This window comes from Sander lucioperca, chromosome 4 (genome assembly GCF_008315115.2).
Source record: "Sander lucioperca isolate FBNREF2018 chromosome 4, SLUC_FBN_1.2, whole genome shotgun sequence".
Lineage (NCBI taxonomy): Eukaryota > Metazoa > Chordata > Actinopteri > Perciformes > Percidae > Sander > Sander lucioperca.
Window position 1 is genome coordinate 31,549,395 of NC_050176.1, and position 19,333 is coordinate 31,568,727.

At 41.1% G+C, this 19,333-nt stretch overlaps 1 protein-coding gene across 4 annotated transcripts in view; it reads left to right on the forward strand.

Moving 5' to 3' along the window:
• Positions 1-19,333, forward strand: part of npnta (nephronectin a) — a 60,436-nt gene that overhangs the window by 14,374 nt on the left and 26,729 nt on the right. The window contains exons 3-6 of one of the 4 annotated variants that reach the window (XM_036000064.1): positions 635-685; positions 3,951-4,043; positions 11,257-11,352; positions 17,984-18,103. In XM_036000064.1, the coding sequence (XP_035855957.1) occupies positions 635-685; positions 3,951-4,043; positions 11,257-11,352; positions 17,984-18,103 (360 nt within the window). The remainder of the gene's footprint in view (positions 1-634; positions 686-3,950; positions 4,044-11,256; positions 11,353-17,983; positions 18,104-19,333) is intronic. The other 3 variants (XM_036000066.1, XM_036000065.1, XM_036000067.1) reach the window with 3 other exon arrangements.

The following is a 19,333-nucleotide window of genomic DNA, read 5'->3' on the forward strand; positions in this document are numbered from 1 at the left end:
GAATAAAAGGCACATGTTCAGATTTACTCTATACAATTCTGGCTTTAAAGGCACTTTGAAACAGTTCTGACCTAAAAATCTAATGCAGCATTTATTTTTATATTGAAGAAACCAGAGCACCATAATTTACTTGAATGATATCAGTGGTGTTTTCATCTTTGAGCGCAGTGGTGTGATTCTAAGAGAGAATTATAATTTTACTGTTTCACAGTGTGTGAGAGAAAACTGCTTAATTCACTTCCATTTAGATGTGATAATAAGGAATATTTAGTTCAGAAATAAGAGAACATCCCTGGAGACAGTGGTTTTATTCAGACCTCATTTTAATTTTAAACTCAATTGTAAATGCATTTAAAATGTGGAGTCTACCTCAAGGCAACTTGAAAATATGTGTGACTCCAGAACTCCAGACTGTGTGTGTGTGTGTGTGTGTGTGTGTGTGTGTGTGTGTGTGTGTGTGTGTGTGTGTGTGTGTGTGTGTATGTGTTTTTTTTTTTTTTCTTTTCTTCCAAGAATGTTTGCTTGTCAAATTGACCAGGCTATGCCTTCTAACATCATATTTATTTATTCATTTGTGCTCTCAAAGACTAAACATTGCCCGCAACCTTTGTTTGTTTGGCTATCTGTTTTGCAGCTCTCTTCGCCTTAACTCACAGAGTAGCCGGGATAAGATGCCAGCCCCAAGGTTAGATGCTCCACATGTTTCTTGAAGTGATCTTGCTCGACATGTATTGCTGGGGGCACATCCTCTGAATCCTGGGCTCACTCACTTATTTATAGAGCCAAGCCCACCCCACCAACTAACACCTCACACCCCTTGGTAGCGGCCATCTTCCTCCCTCCGGCCTCACATCTACTGTATGCAAACAGCTTACACACACCACAGACCTGATTTCACCTGAAGCCGTGTCTTAACATGAATTATACTGAAGTCCTTTAGTTTCATTAAGATTCAACCGCCCCTCTAGTCGACCCCTTAGAATACTAATGACACCCTTAAAGCTGAAATCCATAATGTTTTTGCAATTAATATATCAGTAATGTATCCATCTGTATGGTGCAGAGTAAAAACTGAGCGTTTTACTGTGGTTGGAGATGCTCTGCATGTGTAACTATATAGAAATCAGTCAGGTTGAAAGTGCCAATGCTATCATACTTCATCACTTGGGTAAATTAAATAATCACCATGGCATTACCCAATTGATCAATGACTTTCACTGCTTACAAACGAGATAAAATTAAACCCCGGAAACTAGTGGTCTACCCTCTGTATATATAATATGTATATGCTGACATTAGTCCTAAGCTATTTTAAGATGTCACCTTGGTCTGTGAGAACTTTTGAAACAATGAATTGATTAATTAACAAACAAAACAATCAGCGAATCAACCGATAATGAAATAATCATAACGAGCAGCCTTAGGTAATTACTTAGTTGATTGCAAGATGATGCAACTTGATTAAGTAACGATTTTCCCATCTTACTTAGATGAAGTCATGCAATAAACTATTATAAACATTGATACGCAATATCTGTGTCAATTAAAAAATAATACATCCCCTTGTGTTTACCATCAGGCATCCACGAACAGAAAATTAAAAAGAGTCTGCCTCAGTATAACAGCAGTATACTGTCCTGAGGACTGGCTGATGTAAAGCAGAGTGAAAATGTGTCATCACTCGGCATCTTTTGATGGTGTTCATGGAACGAGGGTCACACATGCTATGTTTGGCCTTCCAGCTGGTACGACCATTTTTAGTCCTCCGTGTCCTCTGCTGTGGTTAATGAACACTCGCCGTTTCCCTGATCTCTTTGCCAGGCCAGAGGCTTAAAAATAACCTCAGAGGCAAAGCCTGTTGATGGCCGCCTCTGATCCTGCTAATCAAATCTTCCCCCATGTAGGAAAATAACAAAACGCACTCCACTTGACTTCCCTCTAACTAACAACATTTTCATCTGCTGACCAGACCAAGGTCTAATAAACTCCTACTTCCAAAAAAGTACGACTCTTTTCCTTTTCCTCCAACCATTTTTAAATGGTAATTGTGAACTTTGACTGCTCTGTTTGTTAACATACTGGGTGATATCACAGGCCCCTCCAAGTGGTCTAACAATACTTTCTTTCTATTTGATTACATAGCCCAATAAAGTGTAATGAGTCTGGAGATGTTATCGACCCAAGTTAACGCATTCATCACATACCTTTTGTGCCTTTGAATTCAGTTTGAACAATGTTACAGACTGAAATCTGAGGAGCTAAAGATGTTCTCCCTGAATGTGTATGAATGGAAATTTCTGACATTGTAACTTGATTCTGAAAGTAGTTGTTTGGGTGTAATATGTTTGGCATTACAGTGCTGAATTTGTAAATCAGGAGAAACGGCACACAGGCTGCTGATCCAGCAGGTCAGGGGAAGAAAAAAAGTCACGAAACGCATCAAGATCAAAACCACAGTGCCTGGTGACAAACAACATCTAGATCCTGCTGGGCTAAAACTTAACAAGAATGATATAATAAAGAATGCTTTGTGCAGCGCACAACATGGGGAATTATAATAGATCATACTCATTTCACCGCATCAATTATCTGTCACCATACTCATCATCACCCTCCTAATCAATCATCAACACTGCACAGCAGAGAATAGTAATAAAAAACAATGCATGCTTACCTTTCTGTGTCTGTCTAAACCCATTCAATTTGCAGTACTGTTAGCTCACATGCACAAAACTCACACGCTTCAGGCTTCACTGTGTAATGTGCGTGACATAAGTGATTAACGTCCCTCCAATCCAAAATAGGCAAGCAAGCGATTTACAATTAACTTCACTGGGAAATAAAAGAATGCCAGGACAGATAACATTAAATAATATACATTTATTCATAGATTTTGATAGTGACAAAAGTAGGTGCCAGAACCAATCAAATAGATGCCGGTACCGATAGTCCCTGATCGTGTTTCGGCAGGATCCAGCACAACTTAAGCCCTGCTGACACAACGATATATTAAACCCTACATCTGTATTGCCACACATAACACTACACCAGCACATCTTTCCAAATACACAACAACACTGGCTGGTGTGATAAGCACTCTGATCCAGAATCTCTCTCTACACACACATATGTACTGCCTCTTCCACCACAGTGATAATTAGGTCCTCTGATTGTGCTGTATTATGACAGAATTAATGAAGCTTTTAATGAAAATTAGTAACACTTGGCTGAGGCCCTGTGTATCAGACATGCTTAGCAGCAACCTGCAGTAAGCACAGTCAGATAAGCAGGGTAAGCCTACAGCTCACTAAGACAGAACACAGAGCCAGTGAAGCTGTGCAGCCCCCGCAACTACCACGTCTCTGTAAACACTCAAAATATCACTATCCACGCACTATGTACGATCAGGGCAGCTCTTTATTAAGGCACTAATTATAATCTACCATCTATCATTTTGGTGTTCAAATTGTTTCATCTTTAGTCTAAGGGGAAAATATTATTCGTCTAGGTAATTCTGGTTGGCTGGGCGCCAGCGTACATATTGGTGCTGTATTTCAAAACCAGCAAAATCAAAACTTTGCTCGGTGTTAAAAGGTCAGACCGCTCATTTATCTCACACAGTGTGAAAATATTTAGTATCAGTAAGGACAATAACACTGTTTAATGTGAAAATGATGTGGTTAGCTGAGAATGGCTTCTCTATTACTATTAGTCAATGATAATAAGACTGTCACACAAGGGGAAAGAAAGAAACAAACACATTTCCTATATGAATGAAGCATCATGCTGTCTTATTGTTGTAATGTGAAGAAAACTATAGAAAACTAGATAATTTACAGCCAAGTCAAGGAGCAGTGGGATTAAGTGCTTTGTCATCCTGATCTATAACAAGTAGTCAGCCATGGCGCTGCACTGATCTGTCTCTTCCTCTTTGAATCCCCCCTAAACAGCTGTGTGCCAGCCTGGCTGTAAGCACGGAGACTGCGTGGGACCCAATAAGTGCAAGTGCCACCCTGGCTTTACCGGCAAGACCTGCAACCAAGGTAAGCTCTCGCCTGGAACTTGTAGACAGTTACCTTGCAGTTGCATGTGACTTTCTTATTTGTCGTAGGGCACTGAAGTTGAAACGTACTCAACAACACAAAAGCAACACATAGGCCTGCTGACATGCACATTTTTCTAACTGAAGAACAACCCCTGCCCTGAGCAATTGCAGCAATCATCATTGTTTATTGTGGCCAGATCTCCACCGCACAACACCTGCGTATTAAAGTTGCCACTCATGTAGCGGAAGTTGGTTTGCCACCAGCTGACAGCAGAGATGCTTTAATTACAAGGGGAGGAGGAGAGAGCTGATTCAGCTCAAATGGAAATAAGTGGTGAGGCCATGTTGAATGATCCCGGGGATGCATCCTCTCTGGTGAAGATAACATCTCAATTACTGACCTGAGATAACTTGGCTCGGCTGAGTGCAACCGATGCTATTGAAAATGTCTTTCTGTGTGTGTGTGCTTGAGTTTTTATGCATTTCAATCGCTGACAGATTGGGCATGTAGAAAAGCATTAAAGCGTCCCAGTAAGTTAGTAAGTTGCTGTGCATCCAAGCAGCTTGAAAATACTTGTGGAATTCACGCCCCAAGACAGGAATAGGATAGTGTGTAATTAAAAACAAGGGTTAAGGTAGTGGAGGAAGAGGGTGGGTGGGGTGGAGGTGTTGAAATCCTTTCCGGAATGTTCTAAATGACTCAACTTGCATTTGGAGGCTATAGGTGGCTCCTGTCTACCCGGCCAGACAGCTATACTTTGTCTTAATCTGCAACAAGGGGAGAGGAAAAAGGATCAGTGTCCCATATCCAACTACAAAGACTTTGCTGCCAACCATTCAGACAGACTTATCTGACAAATGTGATTCCAAGACCTTTCAAGATGAAACTGTACTTTCAAGTGTCCATCGAAGCCCCATTTGTCCAATAAGCTCCTGACGTTTTACAGAGCTTTCCCCTTTACTCAGCTTTGAGTGGCAGACTTGCCCTTTCAGCCTATTTAGGTGGAGATAACCTTGGATTCTGCTTGGAGCTGGCACATGCTATGGAAACCAATTTAATTATTATCAAACTATAGATTAGATTTTCTCATTTAAATGCAGCAGCCTCCATTAAACATTGATTTGAGGTTTACTATTGATGTGCCGGGTGGCCAATGTTTCGAAGCATTCTAATATCCTGCCCCTCTGGAGAGCTGCATTTCTCTTATGGAGTCAACAGGAGGAGTGAAATGAGTTGTCCAGAGCTCAGCTTATTCCCTGGCCTCGATGCTGCGAAAGGTCAAGTAGTCACACTGATACACTGTAAAACATAATACAGCAATTTAGTGGAATCAATTTATCTTTTAGTAATTACTTTAAAGTAATAATTCCGAAGATTTTCATTAGAAGAAATTTCTGTCAAGTCACTATCTATCACTGAATGAGGCAATCAATGGTGATTGATCCTGTAGCCAACTGATAAAAGCCCTTGCATTTGCAATATTACAAACTGGGTGTCTGTGGCTACATTCCCAGGAAAAATCACAAGCAGCACACAGTTAGTGACGCGTTTTCCATCACAGCAGTGGTTGGTCCGCCAGAGAGGATAGGTGGAGCTAACAAAACAGACTCGCTCTTCAACTCGCTTGTGTGGTGTACTGTTTTTTTTCGGTCTCTGCTAGCATTGTGACTAAACATCACACAGGCGACAACAGTGTTCGGACTTTTTGGAGGTGAGAACCAAAAACACACCTGCAATTATTGCTTATCGCTAAAGAAAACGATTTTTGAGATTGTAACTTTAATGTAAATGTTTGCGTTTTATTCATTTTAAGTTAATTAAACTTAAAATGTCTTATTTTCCTGTTCAGACCACTTGTCTGGAGTCTTGACTTTAAATGATGAGTTGACTGATTGTACTGCTGAGAGTTCACTAAACTCATTAAATTAAGTTCCTAAAGAAACATGATCAGCACATAGCAGACTTCCCAGCATGCATTGTTTGAGAGTTAAAACTCTCTTTTTGAAAGAAAAAAAACATGATGTAAACGAACTGTGTTTTCACTATATAACATGTATTAAAGCTACATTGTGTAAGAATTTCTCCCATCTAGCGGTGCAATTGTATATTACAACCAACTGAATATTACTTTCTAGCCCCTCCCATTCCGATCGCGTCTTAACTCCTACGGTGGCAGTATTATTCCAAGAAGTACGACTTTGTCCGTGAGTGTTCCTTCCAGTGTAATAATAACTGTATGTTTTCGTTATTTTGGTACCATTTCATTGCTAACATCAGCTATCAGGTTCCGAAACAAATACAAGCTAATGTTCGTAAAGTATCAGCGTGATCCTCCATCTTCAACAGGCTTTCAAATCTGCAGGTAGATCGAGTTATCTCCCCCTTGCATTTGTCACGGTGCTACGGAGTGTAAAAGCGCGAAAGGCGGAGGTATGTACCTCTTTGGCTAATGTATTTTAAAGATGGAGGTGCAACATGGCAGACAACATACGAGCAACTCGCTCGTATGTATTCTGAATGATTCTAAATGGCAGATTCTACGCGTACGGAATAATTAATTACACATGAATGAGCACATATTTGTGAAAGAACAAATGTTTTTTTTGCTAAGAATCAACTCAAAACATTACGCAATGGAGCTTTAAGGAATGATTGTTTATTCCTATAATAATAAAAACAATTTGAACCATGCTGAAGGTTGGTATCCAATTCAGTCCCCTCCCCCCTTTAAACCAATTAAGTTTAATTCAGTCAACTCCAAGTTTTATGTCATGGTGTTGTGATGCAGACTTACTGTACAGTATATAAACCTGCATGTGCAGAGAGATATTTTGGACACACATTCCTTTGCTCTAAGTGGAAGGTGTGGACAGATGTGTGACTCCGGAGGCAATCTGATTGACAAGAGTGTTAAACACCTTAGGAACAGCAGTTGTGTGGAGCGAAAACAAACCACAGAGGAAACATGAGTGCTTACACCAAACACAAGGCATGGCAGATACTGTATTGATTTCATCACTCTCAGAATCAAAGCCGTCTTTTCCTCTGTCAAACGTTTATGAGCTGGCACTGTTATGAGAGATTTATACTTCAGGGACTAAATGTCTGTTTTTAGTGCCGGCTCTTTTCACCTGTCAAACCATTTCACCATAGGGTTTGTTTCACTTTCATTGCTTTTCCTATACAGAAAATCTGAACACCTGAATGGGGAATTATTTGATGAATCTGATTATGTTCATCATTAAATTAACAGGCACTCAACTGTCAAGAATAATAAGCACTATTTCGAGAATGTGTCATACAGCATAGTGAGGATAGATGAATACGCTCTCGCTGCACAAATAAACTCATTATAGGGATAATCTGTTTAACAATTTGGCAGCACACTCCCCCTGCTGATCCAATCATTTTAATCAGATGATTATTTCGTGCAGGTGGATTTAGTTAGGTGTAGTTGACCTGCTGTTAAGACACTATAAAAAGATTTTGCTTGAGGAATGACACCACAGACACCAAAAGCAATACAGCTGCAGCGCCTCCAGATACTGCTTTCTTATTTTTCTTCCTTTTTCGTCAGCCAACTATATAATTAATACCACTTTAAGTATAATAAAATCCATCTGTGGTTTAAGCAAGTATCTAATTTGTTCTCATATCTGTTTTTAGAATAATAACATCTGAACCTTTTACTGCTTTATCTTCTAATGGATTTAGTTTTTTTCAGTCTAGGTGTAGACAGACACTTTATGGCTGTTGGTTTAGAAACAGATCACTCTGTCGCTCTTTGTCTTCCTGGCTGTCTGCTAACAGTCACACAGCTGCAAGTATTTTAAGTATTGCATGCAATATGTCAAATTGTATTTATTTTTATTCTAAGTTTTCTAACAAGGTCATTAAAGGTGAGTGAAGTAATATTTGACCTTAACTGACCTCTTGGGCATGTTCTCCCTGTGTCAGTGGGTTTTTTTTCCGGGTTCTCTGGCTTCCGCCTACATTCCAAAGACATGCAGGTTTATTGTTGACTCTAAATTGACCGTAGGTGTGAATGTGCAACCTTGTCTCCTAAAAATTACGTTTCCATACAACTAAACTGCATTCTCAATTACGTTTCCAGGGAAACGTATTTTCTCCCAGATTACGTTTGTTTTAACTCGTCCTCGTACCATTGGCAGGCGCATGTTGTGAAACGGTCGCAATTTTAAACATGTAGTTTATGTTGTGAATTGAAACAAAACTACTTGATTAGGTTGAGGCAACAAAACTACATGGTTAGTTCAGGAAAAAATCAGGGGTTTGGGTTAAAATAAGTCAGTGTTGACTTTTGGTTTCAGATGGGACATGAACAGCGGTCTCCTGGGTGAATGTCTCGTGTTTCTTTGTCCCATCCATCTACCCTGACCTCCTCCCTATGCAGACTTTGATTAGAAACATATTTGTGATTAGTCAAAAACAAATGTAATGCAGAAGAAACAATTATTTTCCCCTTAAAATGCAATTGAGAATGCAATTTAGTTGTATGAGAATGCAATTTTTAGGTGACAGGGCTGGAGCATAAATAGCTGTCTGTCTATATGTGTCAGCCCTGTGATAGTCGGTAGGTTCAGGGTGTACTCCGCCTCTCACCCAATGTCAGCTGGGATTAGCTCCAGCTCCCCTCAGCCCTGTAAAGAAAAGGCGGTTACAGATAATGGATGGATGGATGGATGGATGGGTAACCTCTTTAAGCAGAATGTAGGAACTGAAATAAAATTGCTCGAACTAATCTTTTCCTGACCTCCTCTGAGTTGTGATTGTAATGATGCAAAAGAAAAATCACATTTTTACTTGAAATGATTAAGCAATGTGTGTATATATATAAAAATGTATATGAAAAGCAATATGTTACAATATTAAACACTATGGCAGTATCTCCTCATACCAGGTGTTCTCTTGCAGGACTGTCCTCTATTACTGAGTCAATGTAGCCTGGGAAAACCCTGACGAACGAACGACGAAATTTGAGATTTGCTCTGCAAGTCAGTCTGACCAAGAGCCCATTCAAGCCCATTTCCAATTTTTCCAAATCGAGGCACCAATCACAACCGTTGAGGCGGGCTTTATACAATGACGATAGCGCAGCGACGGCAAGCAGCTTTTTGTTTACATGCTGCGTTCATGCCACCTAACAGGGACCGCCCCCGTTATTACGTTGTTTTTCCGACTGCCAGCGTTCACATGCGTGTTCTTCTTCTTCTGTTATATTGGCGTTTGGCATAACAACTTGTTGCATGACTGCCACCAATGGTACCGTAGCCTAGAGCATCAGGTGTGTGAAAACATGGAGGCCACAATAACAAAATATTTGCTGCTGTTTTCTTATACGAGCATAGAAACAGCACATGGACAGGTGTTTGTTTGTGTTATCTGCAGGACAACGGACGGGAAAGGACACGGATAATGTGTTATTTTTTAATATATGGGCCTATTTATGAATAATTTGAAACATGTTATGTCTGTGTATGTTTCTTGGCAGAGGCATTTGTCCACAAATGTGTGTTTATTGTCATTGAAATATGTTCAGTGAACCAAAGTCGCCTACATCAAACGCCAGTTGTCAACAACGCGTCACCAACTGGGAAACTCGGTTAGCAAAATCTAGCCAGAGTTTCCCACCTCTGATTCCCACAGGAAGGATCGTGAATGATGATGTTTTCACTCGGAAAAATGTTTTTCCGATGTCTATGAACGCAGCATACATTCAACATGACGCCCACCGAAGCGCAGCAACCCGTTGATGCCGCTGTCGCTGCTACGTCACCCGGATCGTTGGTCTGATTGGTTGAAGGACTATCTAATTGTGCCCAGAGGTATTTGAGCGGCATCCGTTGGTGACGCCCCTTTGGAAATGAGCTGTGAATTAAGCTTGCCCAGACCCACTCTCAGTTACAACTGAGAAGGGTCTGGTGTCAACCAGGCTAGAGTCAATGAAAAGGCATGGAGAATGGCAGGAAGGTGTCACATGGATACAGACCGGAAAGTGAGATTTTAAAGCAGCATTAAGATCTCAGCACCTGGCTTGATTGTGACGAGTGATTGTTGAGATCAGATTAATAATGTCATCAACCTCCTGCAGATTATTTTAGGTTATTTTGTTTTTATCGTGGAGCAAAAATCTTTACAGCGTACAACTCCTTTCCTTAGATTTTACAAGTTTAAACTTTACTTAGGGGCGGCTTCTAGCTCACCCAGTAAGAGCATTTGCCCCATGTTTGCTGAGTCCTGCATCAGCACAGGTTCGGATCTAACCTGCGGCCGTTTGCTGCGTGTCATCCCCCATTTCTCTCCCCCTTTCATGTCTATTCACTGTCGCTGTCTAAATAAAGGGAAAAGCCCCCAAAAAATAATCTTAAAAAAAAAAAAAAATAGTTTCCAAAGACATTTAAGCCAATATGTTCTTCATTTGCTTTTTGTTTAGCTGCCTGTCTACAAGAAGAAGAACACTTGTATAAGACTGCAGCTGCACGGGTTACATGATTCTCTCAGTGAATTATTGTTCTTAGCTACTAAAACGTCTTATACCAATGCCCATCCACGGTGCCTATTTGCAGATAATGCGTGTGACAAGTGTTTCTGTCCTGGGTGGGGTAAGTTACCGCATCCCTCAATAGGGAAACGCTTCAATGATTTGAAGTGTGCAAAACAGTCAGAGGTAGCACGATCATCTCCTGTTGCTTAACAATAGGTGTTGTTAGCTGACTGCCGGAGGAAAGGTTGCTGGATGCATAGATGGATAGACAGAGGGGGGAGGGGCTGAGCTTCTTGAGGCTGAAGTGTTGTAGTGATTTGCCTCTTTAAATGGTAAGTCCTGTCTACCTTTGAACCTCCACAAATTAAGAAGGAATCCTCTGAATCTGTGAGATCTTGTAAATCTTTTAGATACTATTTCACCCTCACGATAAAAACAGGAATGCAGAGGATACTCAGTTCATGTCCAATTCCCACAAATGTAATCCTCTTTGCTGCATAATGTTCCTCTTTACTTTTCAGGAATGTGGTGTGGTCAGAGGTGTTCTAATCCAGTGGTTGGTGCTTTTCGTTCTCACTACATCTCTCTCTGTCTCTCTCCTTCTGTCCTCTTTACTTTTTCTCCGACCTTTACTACTTTATCTTCAATCAAAACCCCTTTCACCCACTCTCCCCATCCACTCTAACCCATTTCTTTTGTTTAAAGAAGAAGAGCTGGACTATTTAACCCCACCAGTGTGGGCCAGTCACCTTCCTGTCTTTCTTCCTGTGGACCATCAGCCAGCAAGAGTAGTGATGGAGGGTGAGATTCTTCGATCGTCGATCTTCTCTTCTCCACCATCTGAGCAACATGCATGGTGCTGCACTGTGCAGACTGCGGAGGAGTAAATGTCAACTCTCAACTATTTTCTTACGTTTTCCTATCCTCCTTTGGCAGAAAAGACACCGCCCAAGAGTAGATCTTTAGTAGAAAATGCCAGCATGAATGCCAAGCATGTCACAGTCTTCACCACTCTACTTCTGCCTCTCCTTTTTTTCACTCTCTTCCCTAAGAAACTGTTTCTCAGAACCAAATAGCAAGGAATTTTCCTAATTGCTATGCCCCCTTCTCCTCTCTAATTTTCCTCTCTAGTTTGTTGAGCACCTGGAACAAAGAGCTCCACCTTCCCTTTAAAACCTTCATCGACATGGACACAGCACTCCTCCATCGCTGCTAGAAAACGGCCTCAAGTTCTAATCAGTGTTATCTTCTTTAGAGTCAAGCATATCCCCAAGAGAAAGCCTTCTGCTAATCTCCCTGTCAGTGATAGAGTCGTGTCGGGAATGTACCATAGCATACCTCAGTGGAGCTGACCCAATAAATCACTCCACTTTGCATCACTTCAGATGTGTCTCAGCAGTTCATTTACCGTACAGTGAACACCCTAGAGGGGCACTCCACCTCTGCTATTGCACAGGTTTCTGCAGTCCTGGGGCCGTGTCGAACTGTCAATTGGTGATCATGTCTGTCTGTTATCTCTGTTTTTCCGTCTCTCTGTGTCCTGTCTCTCTCCGTCTTGTACTTTGTGTCCTCTCTCCATCCTGTCTGTTTCTTTCTACATGGAGGAGGCCCTGGCTGTGTCTTGTGTCTGGCATGTGCTGATGCTCATGGAGCTGCCTCTGTCTGAGAATGTGACCATTTCAATGATCCCTCATTTACATTTTGAAGCTGTTTTTCAGTGCAACAGGCAAGTGGAGACCTGTTTCTCTGCCACGCAGACAATGGACAGTGTTGCTATGGTTTTCGGTAATGGCAGTAATGAGAATGCCAGTTGTTTACTGTGAAAACCAGGGAGGAAAACAGGGTTGACACCGCTAATTAAAAAGAGCGTGCGTGCGTGCGTGCGTGCGTGCGTGCGTGCGTGCGCAGGTGTGAGAGTTGTGGACATTATCTTGTGAGAGAAAGACACAGTTGTAGGGTTAGAATTTTTGTCAAAATGAACAGAACTAAGTCTTCTGTCTGACAAAAACAGGACACATCATTTTGACATTAATATCAGCATTAATTATCATTCCAGAAAGAAAGTGATTTTTTCAACACGCTTTTAAAAAGGCTTTAAAAAACACACTGGCCTCCATAGTGTATTCATGTGGTGCACACCAGCAGAAGTGCAAACACAGTCGCAGCGCAATGTATGTTATTTGTGCGCAGTGCAATATCAGTATTAATTTTGGTATGACAATGCACCTGTGTTATCACCCTCTTTTTGCAAGCACAAATGCAGAAAGAGTTTGCATTTGCACATAATGTTTCACAAATGTCTACGTATAGTAGAACAATTGTGACACTCCTAAATGTCTGCTCTTTGTTATCCTTACTCTTGTATTCAGTGAAAGTAATCCTATAAATATTTCACTATACTGGCCCTCATGTAACAACTGCATCCACAAACTGACCCCTATATATCCAGAAGAATTTATAGTCATGGAACATGACTTAAAGCCTGGTGGCACTTGGTAGGATTTAACAAGTAGACGGTCAGTCCAAATTCCAGGTGCACCTATTGAATCAGCCAACGTGGCTTTAATAGACCAGAAGCTACCATTAAAAGAAGGTGTGGTCTGTGGATATACAAACTATGGATATACTACTCTGCTCTGTTATTCATCTAAATTAATCTATGGTATCTGTCAAATGTAGAAGGCACCCTGCATATGTCCACGGAGCTAAACACGGAGTAATTTACAATGCGGCCGGCCAAGATGAAAATGACCCCTCATGTGCTGTACAGTGAGACCAAATCTATTTGTGATTGTTATACTGTATCACAGAAACAGGGTGATATTAATAGTTTAAGTTATTTATATTTCTTGGATCCTGTGTTATCATTCCAGTGTGATGGATTACTGTGTAGTTACAAGTTGGATTTTCCCCTGTTGGGCCTGGTTGTCCCAACGGACCCCACTAAAAAGTGTTTTGGTGATATAAGGAAGAAATATGTAAAATATTAATTTCCGTCAATACCCGTTGTTTTCGTCTTTAAAGTCTTTAAACCCCACCTACAGTACACGCTCATTAGAAATTACTCAGGGAAAGTATTGGACAAGAGCCAAGAGTGGCCTTAAATCAGAGTTCTGATCGATCAGGACTATGCTATGCAGAAGAATCTCAACGCTGATAGGCTTTCGCGACACAGCTTCAAGCAATTTCTCACTTGAGTTGGAATATAAATTAATTTCATTTCATTTGCGTCACCTGATGCAAATTTGCATCTATTTGCATTGACTTTGTATGTAATCGCGCCTGCGCAACGCTCGCTTTACACTTGGTGTGGACACACCATTAGGAGGTTGCAAAAGTAACGTTTTCCTTACAGACCCTTACTGTGATTCCATATCAGTTATCTAAAACCGCAATAAGGAAGTTTGCTAGAATATCCTCCCAAAGTAGAAGTCCTGTTACTTTTCCCAAATATTAGTAAAAGTAAGAAGTAAAAATACATTTTGAAACCTGCCCTCTTCAATTCAGTGATGCTCTGCAAGAGTAGTGACACTCTTTTCTTTATGAGAATCTTGAAAATTGCTTTAGGAAGAAAAAGACATTTGAAAAAAAACACAATGAAAAATCTTCCTCTCTGTGTCAGACCAGCATTACTCCAGGCTACTCTATAATTCCTCTCTTTCTCAAAGTTTGAGTGCAGTAAGATTCAAGAATGCAAATGGATTATTGAGTGTACTCATATAGAACAAATACACAACAATTCTCAATTACAGTAATGAGAGTAATTAGTTACTTTCCACCATAGCTAATGGCAGCATAATCAATATTCTATTAAGAACGATGTGCATTTAGAATGCATATTGACCTTTTTCACAGCAGACATTTTGACTTGTGTTAGTAGGAAAATCACAGGTTTAAATAGTATAATTTTTGTCATCAGGACACTGGAGTTTTAACCATTCGTTGGCGAGGGCAGAATGAACGAGGGCCAGCCAGACTCTATGGACCACGTAAATGAACGAGATGGTCGTGAACATGCAGTAAACATCTGGCTCCATTTTATTTAGATGTCCCATAATGCCTCAAGGTTATTAATTACACCTGTGTGTAAAACTGTCTGCTGTATTGCAAAAAGGAAATAGAGCTATCTAACTCTTTAGGTCGTTTTATTATTAGTTTACTTTGTTATGAAAGAATCTATCAAGATTAAATTAAGGCACATTTCTTTAAAGGTGCTCTAAGCGTTGTTGGGTGATGTCACTTCTTGTTGACGTTTGAAGTATTGTCAAACAAAACAAAATCTAGCTCGCCCTGTTTTTGTTGCCGTTTGTGGAGCCTGGGCTGTCTACAGAGACTGCGTTTTTTTTTTTTACAGTGTGTTCCGGGGACAGGCAGCTTGCGGATAGTGAGACTGAGGAGATGTTTGCTGTATGTGACAAAAAATGTTGTAGCCTAAAAAACGTGTGACATCGCTTAGAGCACCTGTCACTAAGTAATGATGGCTTTGTTCCATTCAGGTATGCTAGTGAGCCAGCACAGGGTGCGATCTACGCAAGGGGGTAAGCTTTGCTTCAGAGCTCGAACCTCCTATGGCGCCATTTTGATGCTACAAAGCGATCACCCGACGTTAGCATTCCATTGACTGCCATTCATTTTGACGTCACTTTGACAGCGAATAATTTTACATCTGAAGCATTTTAAGACTTTATTTGTCCATTGTTTATATCTAAAGAAACACGACAATGTATAAAAGGCTCCATTACCTTGTACCTCACGTTATGGCTCCGTAGTAGATGTTTTTGTAAAAATAGGCTAACAATTGTGTCATAACCACGCGACTTACTGTCGCATAGTAGAAGAATTACCGTATAGTACAGAAGAAGCTCGCAGGCAGTTTCGACTTACATTAGCTGTTTAAGTTTAATTACTAATGTTAACTAGCATTTTAGTTAGCAATAATTAGCCTGTGTCCATGTTATCTCCTTACATATACCTACGCTCTCCGTCTCTGCAAGATTGGGAATGATTGAGATTTCTCTTGGCACAGCTACCAGAAGAATTACAACTTTCAGACACGTTGCTCACGTCACATTTACGCCATTTCTCTCAGTTGGAGGCTGCGCAGTAACGCTCAGCGCTCACCGGAAAAGTGCTTCTAATATCCTTCACTGGTCTCCGTCCAGAGCAACGGAATCTGTTGGTCCATTCTTATATACTGTCTATTGAACTACGGGGGAGCTAGGGGGAGCTTTAATAAGACATGGGCTCCCCTGAAAACGTGATTTGTGAAATTTTGGGGGTCTCTAAAAATATTGACAATGTGTCATTTTGACGTGCAATTTCAGTGTAATGTGATTATCATGGATTATGTATGTGTAAAATTGCAAAAACATTCATTCATGCATGACGGCGACTTAAACCTAATTTACTTCAATAAAGATAACTATACATGCTATTCTTGTCATGAGCATCAAGGCGTGGCAGCGCTGCGGTGCAAATTCAACTCATGTTTAGTACATTACATAGTTAACTCAAAAATTCATAGAAAAAATATAAACGTTGGAGGCCATTAATCGGCGCGCTAAGTCCTTGAAATCCATTCTGCAGTTAGCATCATATAGCTATGGCAAAAAGAAAACAAGGCAGTTTAATTGATTTTGGCTTTACTAAGAAATTGTGTAGCAATGACGTTAATAGCACAACCGATTCACCTGCTGCAAGCCCTGTTGGCACACCTCCCGCCGGGGTGACAACGCAAGAAGAAGCTGAAGAAATAGGTGGTGGTAACAGCTCGTCAGAGGCCAGTCACGATCCTAACCCCTCTTGCTCCTCTCTCCCATTAAATTGGAACAGCCAGCAGTGGAGAGACTGGAAGAGCCAATCTACATGGCTGTTTGTTAAGGATGGAAGCTTCGGGTGCATCGCTTAGGCCTAATTGAACGGAGGAATTATGGTATTCTTCGGTAGCCTGAGTAACTTACACCGTTGTTCATGTCTCAAATCTCAAAGACAGCCTGATGCTGTTTGTGGGTGCTGTTTGACCTATCAATTCCTGTTGATAAAGTATAAAAGGGTAAATCCTGTGTAGTGCATACACTTGTAGCTGTTATGTATCTCATTGTAAGTCGCAAGCACACGACCCCCCCTCCGGTGAAAAAAAGAGGAAAAAAAAGTGGGCTCCCCCAAAGGGCACGGTATAGTTTGAACACTGAGCCAGCATGCACAATAACAAGGCCCTGTACCTGGAACACCTGAATGGAATGCAGACATCATTAATGTCATTAGTTATATGTGTTTAATACTATGACATGTCCTGCCATATGGAGCCATCAAGCTCTTATTGGTTGGTTGTCACTTTACTTTATTCACATTCTAGTAAGTGTTCAGTGGAGTCTACAGTACAGTAAGAAATAAACATGTTTACTTATTTAACTCAGCCACTCTAAGCATTTTTAACGACGGACACTTTAACTTGTCATTGCAGAATGCACGTAGGTGTAGCTAATAACATTAATGGTGTCTCTGTTCCATTTAGGAGTGTCAGTAAGTCATTGCAGGCAGGCAACATACACAACAGCCCTGGAACTGAAATACCAAAGTGGAAAGAGGACATCATTAATGTTATTAGTTACACCTGTGCGTTTCCTGCTATGACTTGTCAAAATGTCTGGCATCGTAAAGGACTATAGAGCTATCTAGTGCTTGGTTGGTTGGTTGGCTTCAGCCATCATAAACCCTTCACCTGGAGGACACTTTGACTTGTCATTGCAGGATGCACACACAGGTGTAACTAATAATATTAATAGTGTCTCTGTTCCATTTAGGAGTGTCAGTAAGTAATTCCAGTGAGGCAACATACACAACACCAGGGACTTGCGACTGAAATATATAAATGTTGTGCTGTGAGAAGGGTATAATGACTTGAATTTGCATAAGCATTTGACAGGTGTTGAGCTCAGGGCATATTCCTTTCTCCCAGGAGCCCTCCCTGCTCCGAAGTCAGACAGCATCATTTTCTAATACGATTTTCACGGGCTGTTGTGGGTGAGATTTCTCTACTTTTATGTCTGCATAAAAAACACTGGAATTATATCAAAGAGTGCTGGGTGTTGCCTCTACAATCACAAAGTTGTGGTGAGTTAGAGGGTATAATAGCATATTTTATCACTTGCAGGTAATGGGCAGGTTAACAGTTGACACTGGCTTCCTGTTAAATCATCAAAGAGGGAAGTTACAGGCTTGTCAGAACATGGCACTTCCTCGAAGACACCCCCACCCCTTCCAAAGCACACACATTAACACACGCACAGACAGACAAACCCACACATAAATGGATGGGTGAGGTTTGACATTGCTGACCTCTTCACCTTTGCCCTCTGACTAATTTCACCTCTGTGTAGGAGCGTCTCTCTCTGTCCTCCAGTCCACTTATGCCGTCTCTCTGTGTCTGCAGACCTGAACGAATGCGGTCTGAAGCCGAGGCCCTGTAAACACAGGTGCATGAATACATATGGGAGTTACAAGTGCTACTGCCTCAACGGCTACATGCTGATGCCTGACGGGAGTTGTGGAAGTGAGTCTGTCCTTCTCACACACACACACACACACACACACACACACACACACACACACACACACACACACACAAACGTCTCTGTATTGTTGCCTGAAATGTGGATATTTTCATTCCTGATGTATTTTCTCCCCCAATTTTTTTTCTTTATAATCTCTCTTTTGCTTTGTCGCCTGGATGTGCTACTATGAAGCCTTTCTTCACTTCAGTACAAATGTATTCATCTGAATGCCAGCGCAAGGCAATGCTGATGACATATGCTCTCTATTATAAGTTACATTTTCCCACGTGTGAGTACCTCTGACAGCAGCCTCACAATTCTTTGATAGACTGTTTTGATTAAAGCCTCACGTTGATCCGCTTCATTATAACAGCTCCACAGTCTGAAGGACCTCTCTGAAGAACCCTAAGAGGCCTAAAATGAAAAGTATGAAAGAAACACAATCTTTAGACACTCGAGTGAATGTGCAGTTCTTATTGGTTGCCCCGAGGTCTTTCACAGAGTCAGAGTTAATGCCTGTACATGTCTCCCTGTAAATTTGGTTTCCCACCTGATAACTATTTTCTCTTCACGTTTCCACTTGAGTATGGCGTGACTCCTGCTGCCTCATTTTAATTAGTTATTTTTTATCAAAAGATAATTCATTTTCCCGCTTTTAAAATCTGAATTGCTCACCACTTGAGGCAATTTCAAACTATTCCAGGTGTTGTTGTGTGATGATAGCATGATAGTGTTAAACACCCGCTCTTCTTTTCTCCCCTGCTCCTGCTTTGATCAATAGATCGCTGTAGCATTTAATCAGCATGGCCTGCCTCAGTCATCAAACTGTACTCCAAGGTGCCTGCGGCAGCTGAAGTAGCAACGTCAGCATCAGCCTCACTTTTAATATCCTTTTTAGAGTCCGAAGTTATTTTAGAAAGGCAAACCAAAATCTGTTCCATTATTATTTTGGAGGATCTTGATCTGCCCTGCATGGCTGAACAAAAGAGATGCCGCACACACTATACATGCTTCGATAGGGTGGAGTTGGATTTATGATTATTTAGGTGTAGTAAAGGATGAAAGTGGGTGAGGGAGGATTGCGTGGGCAAAGGTGTAAGCGCAGAGCGACTGCGCAGCACAGGAATCTAATAATGGCAGAGTGTGTGCTGTTCTGTTGTCTGCACCTCAGGGTCAACTCCGCTAATATCAGTAAAGGCAGGCAGTGGTCTGGCTCTCACACACCAGTT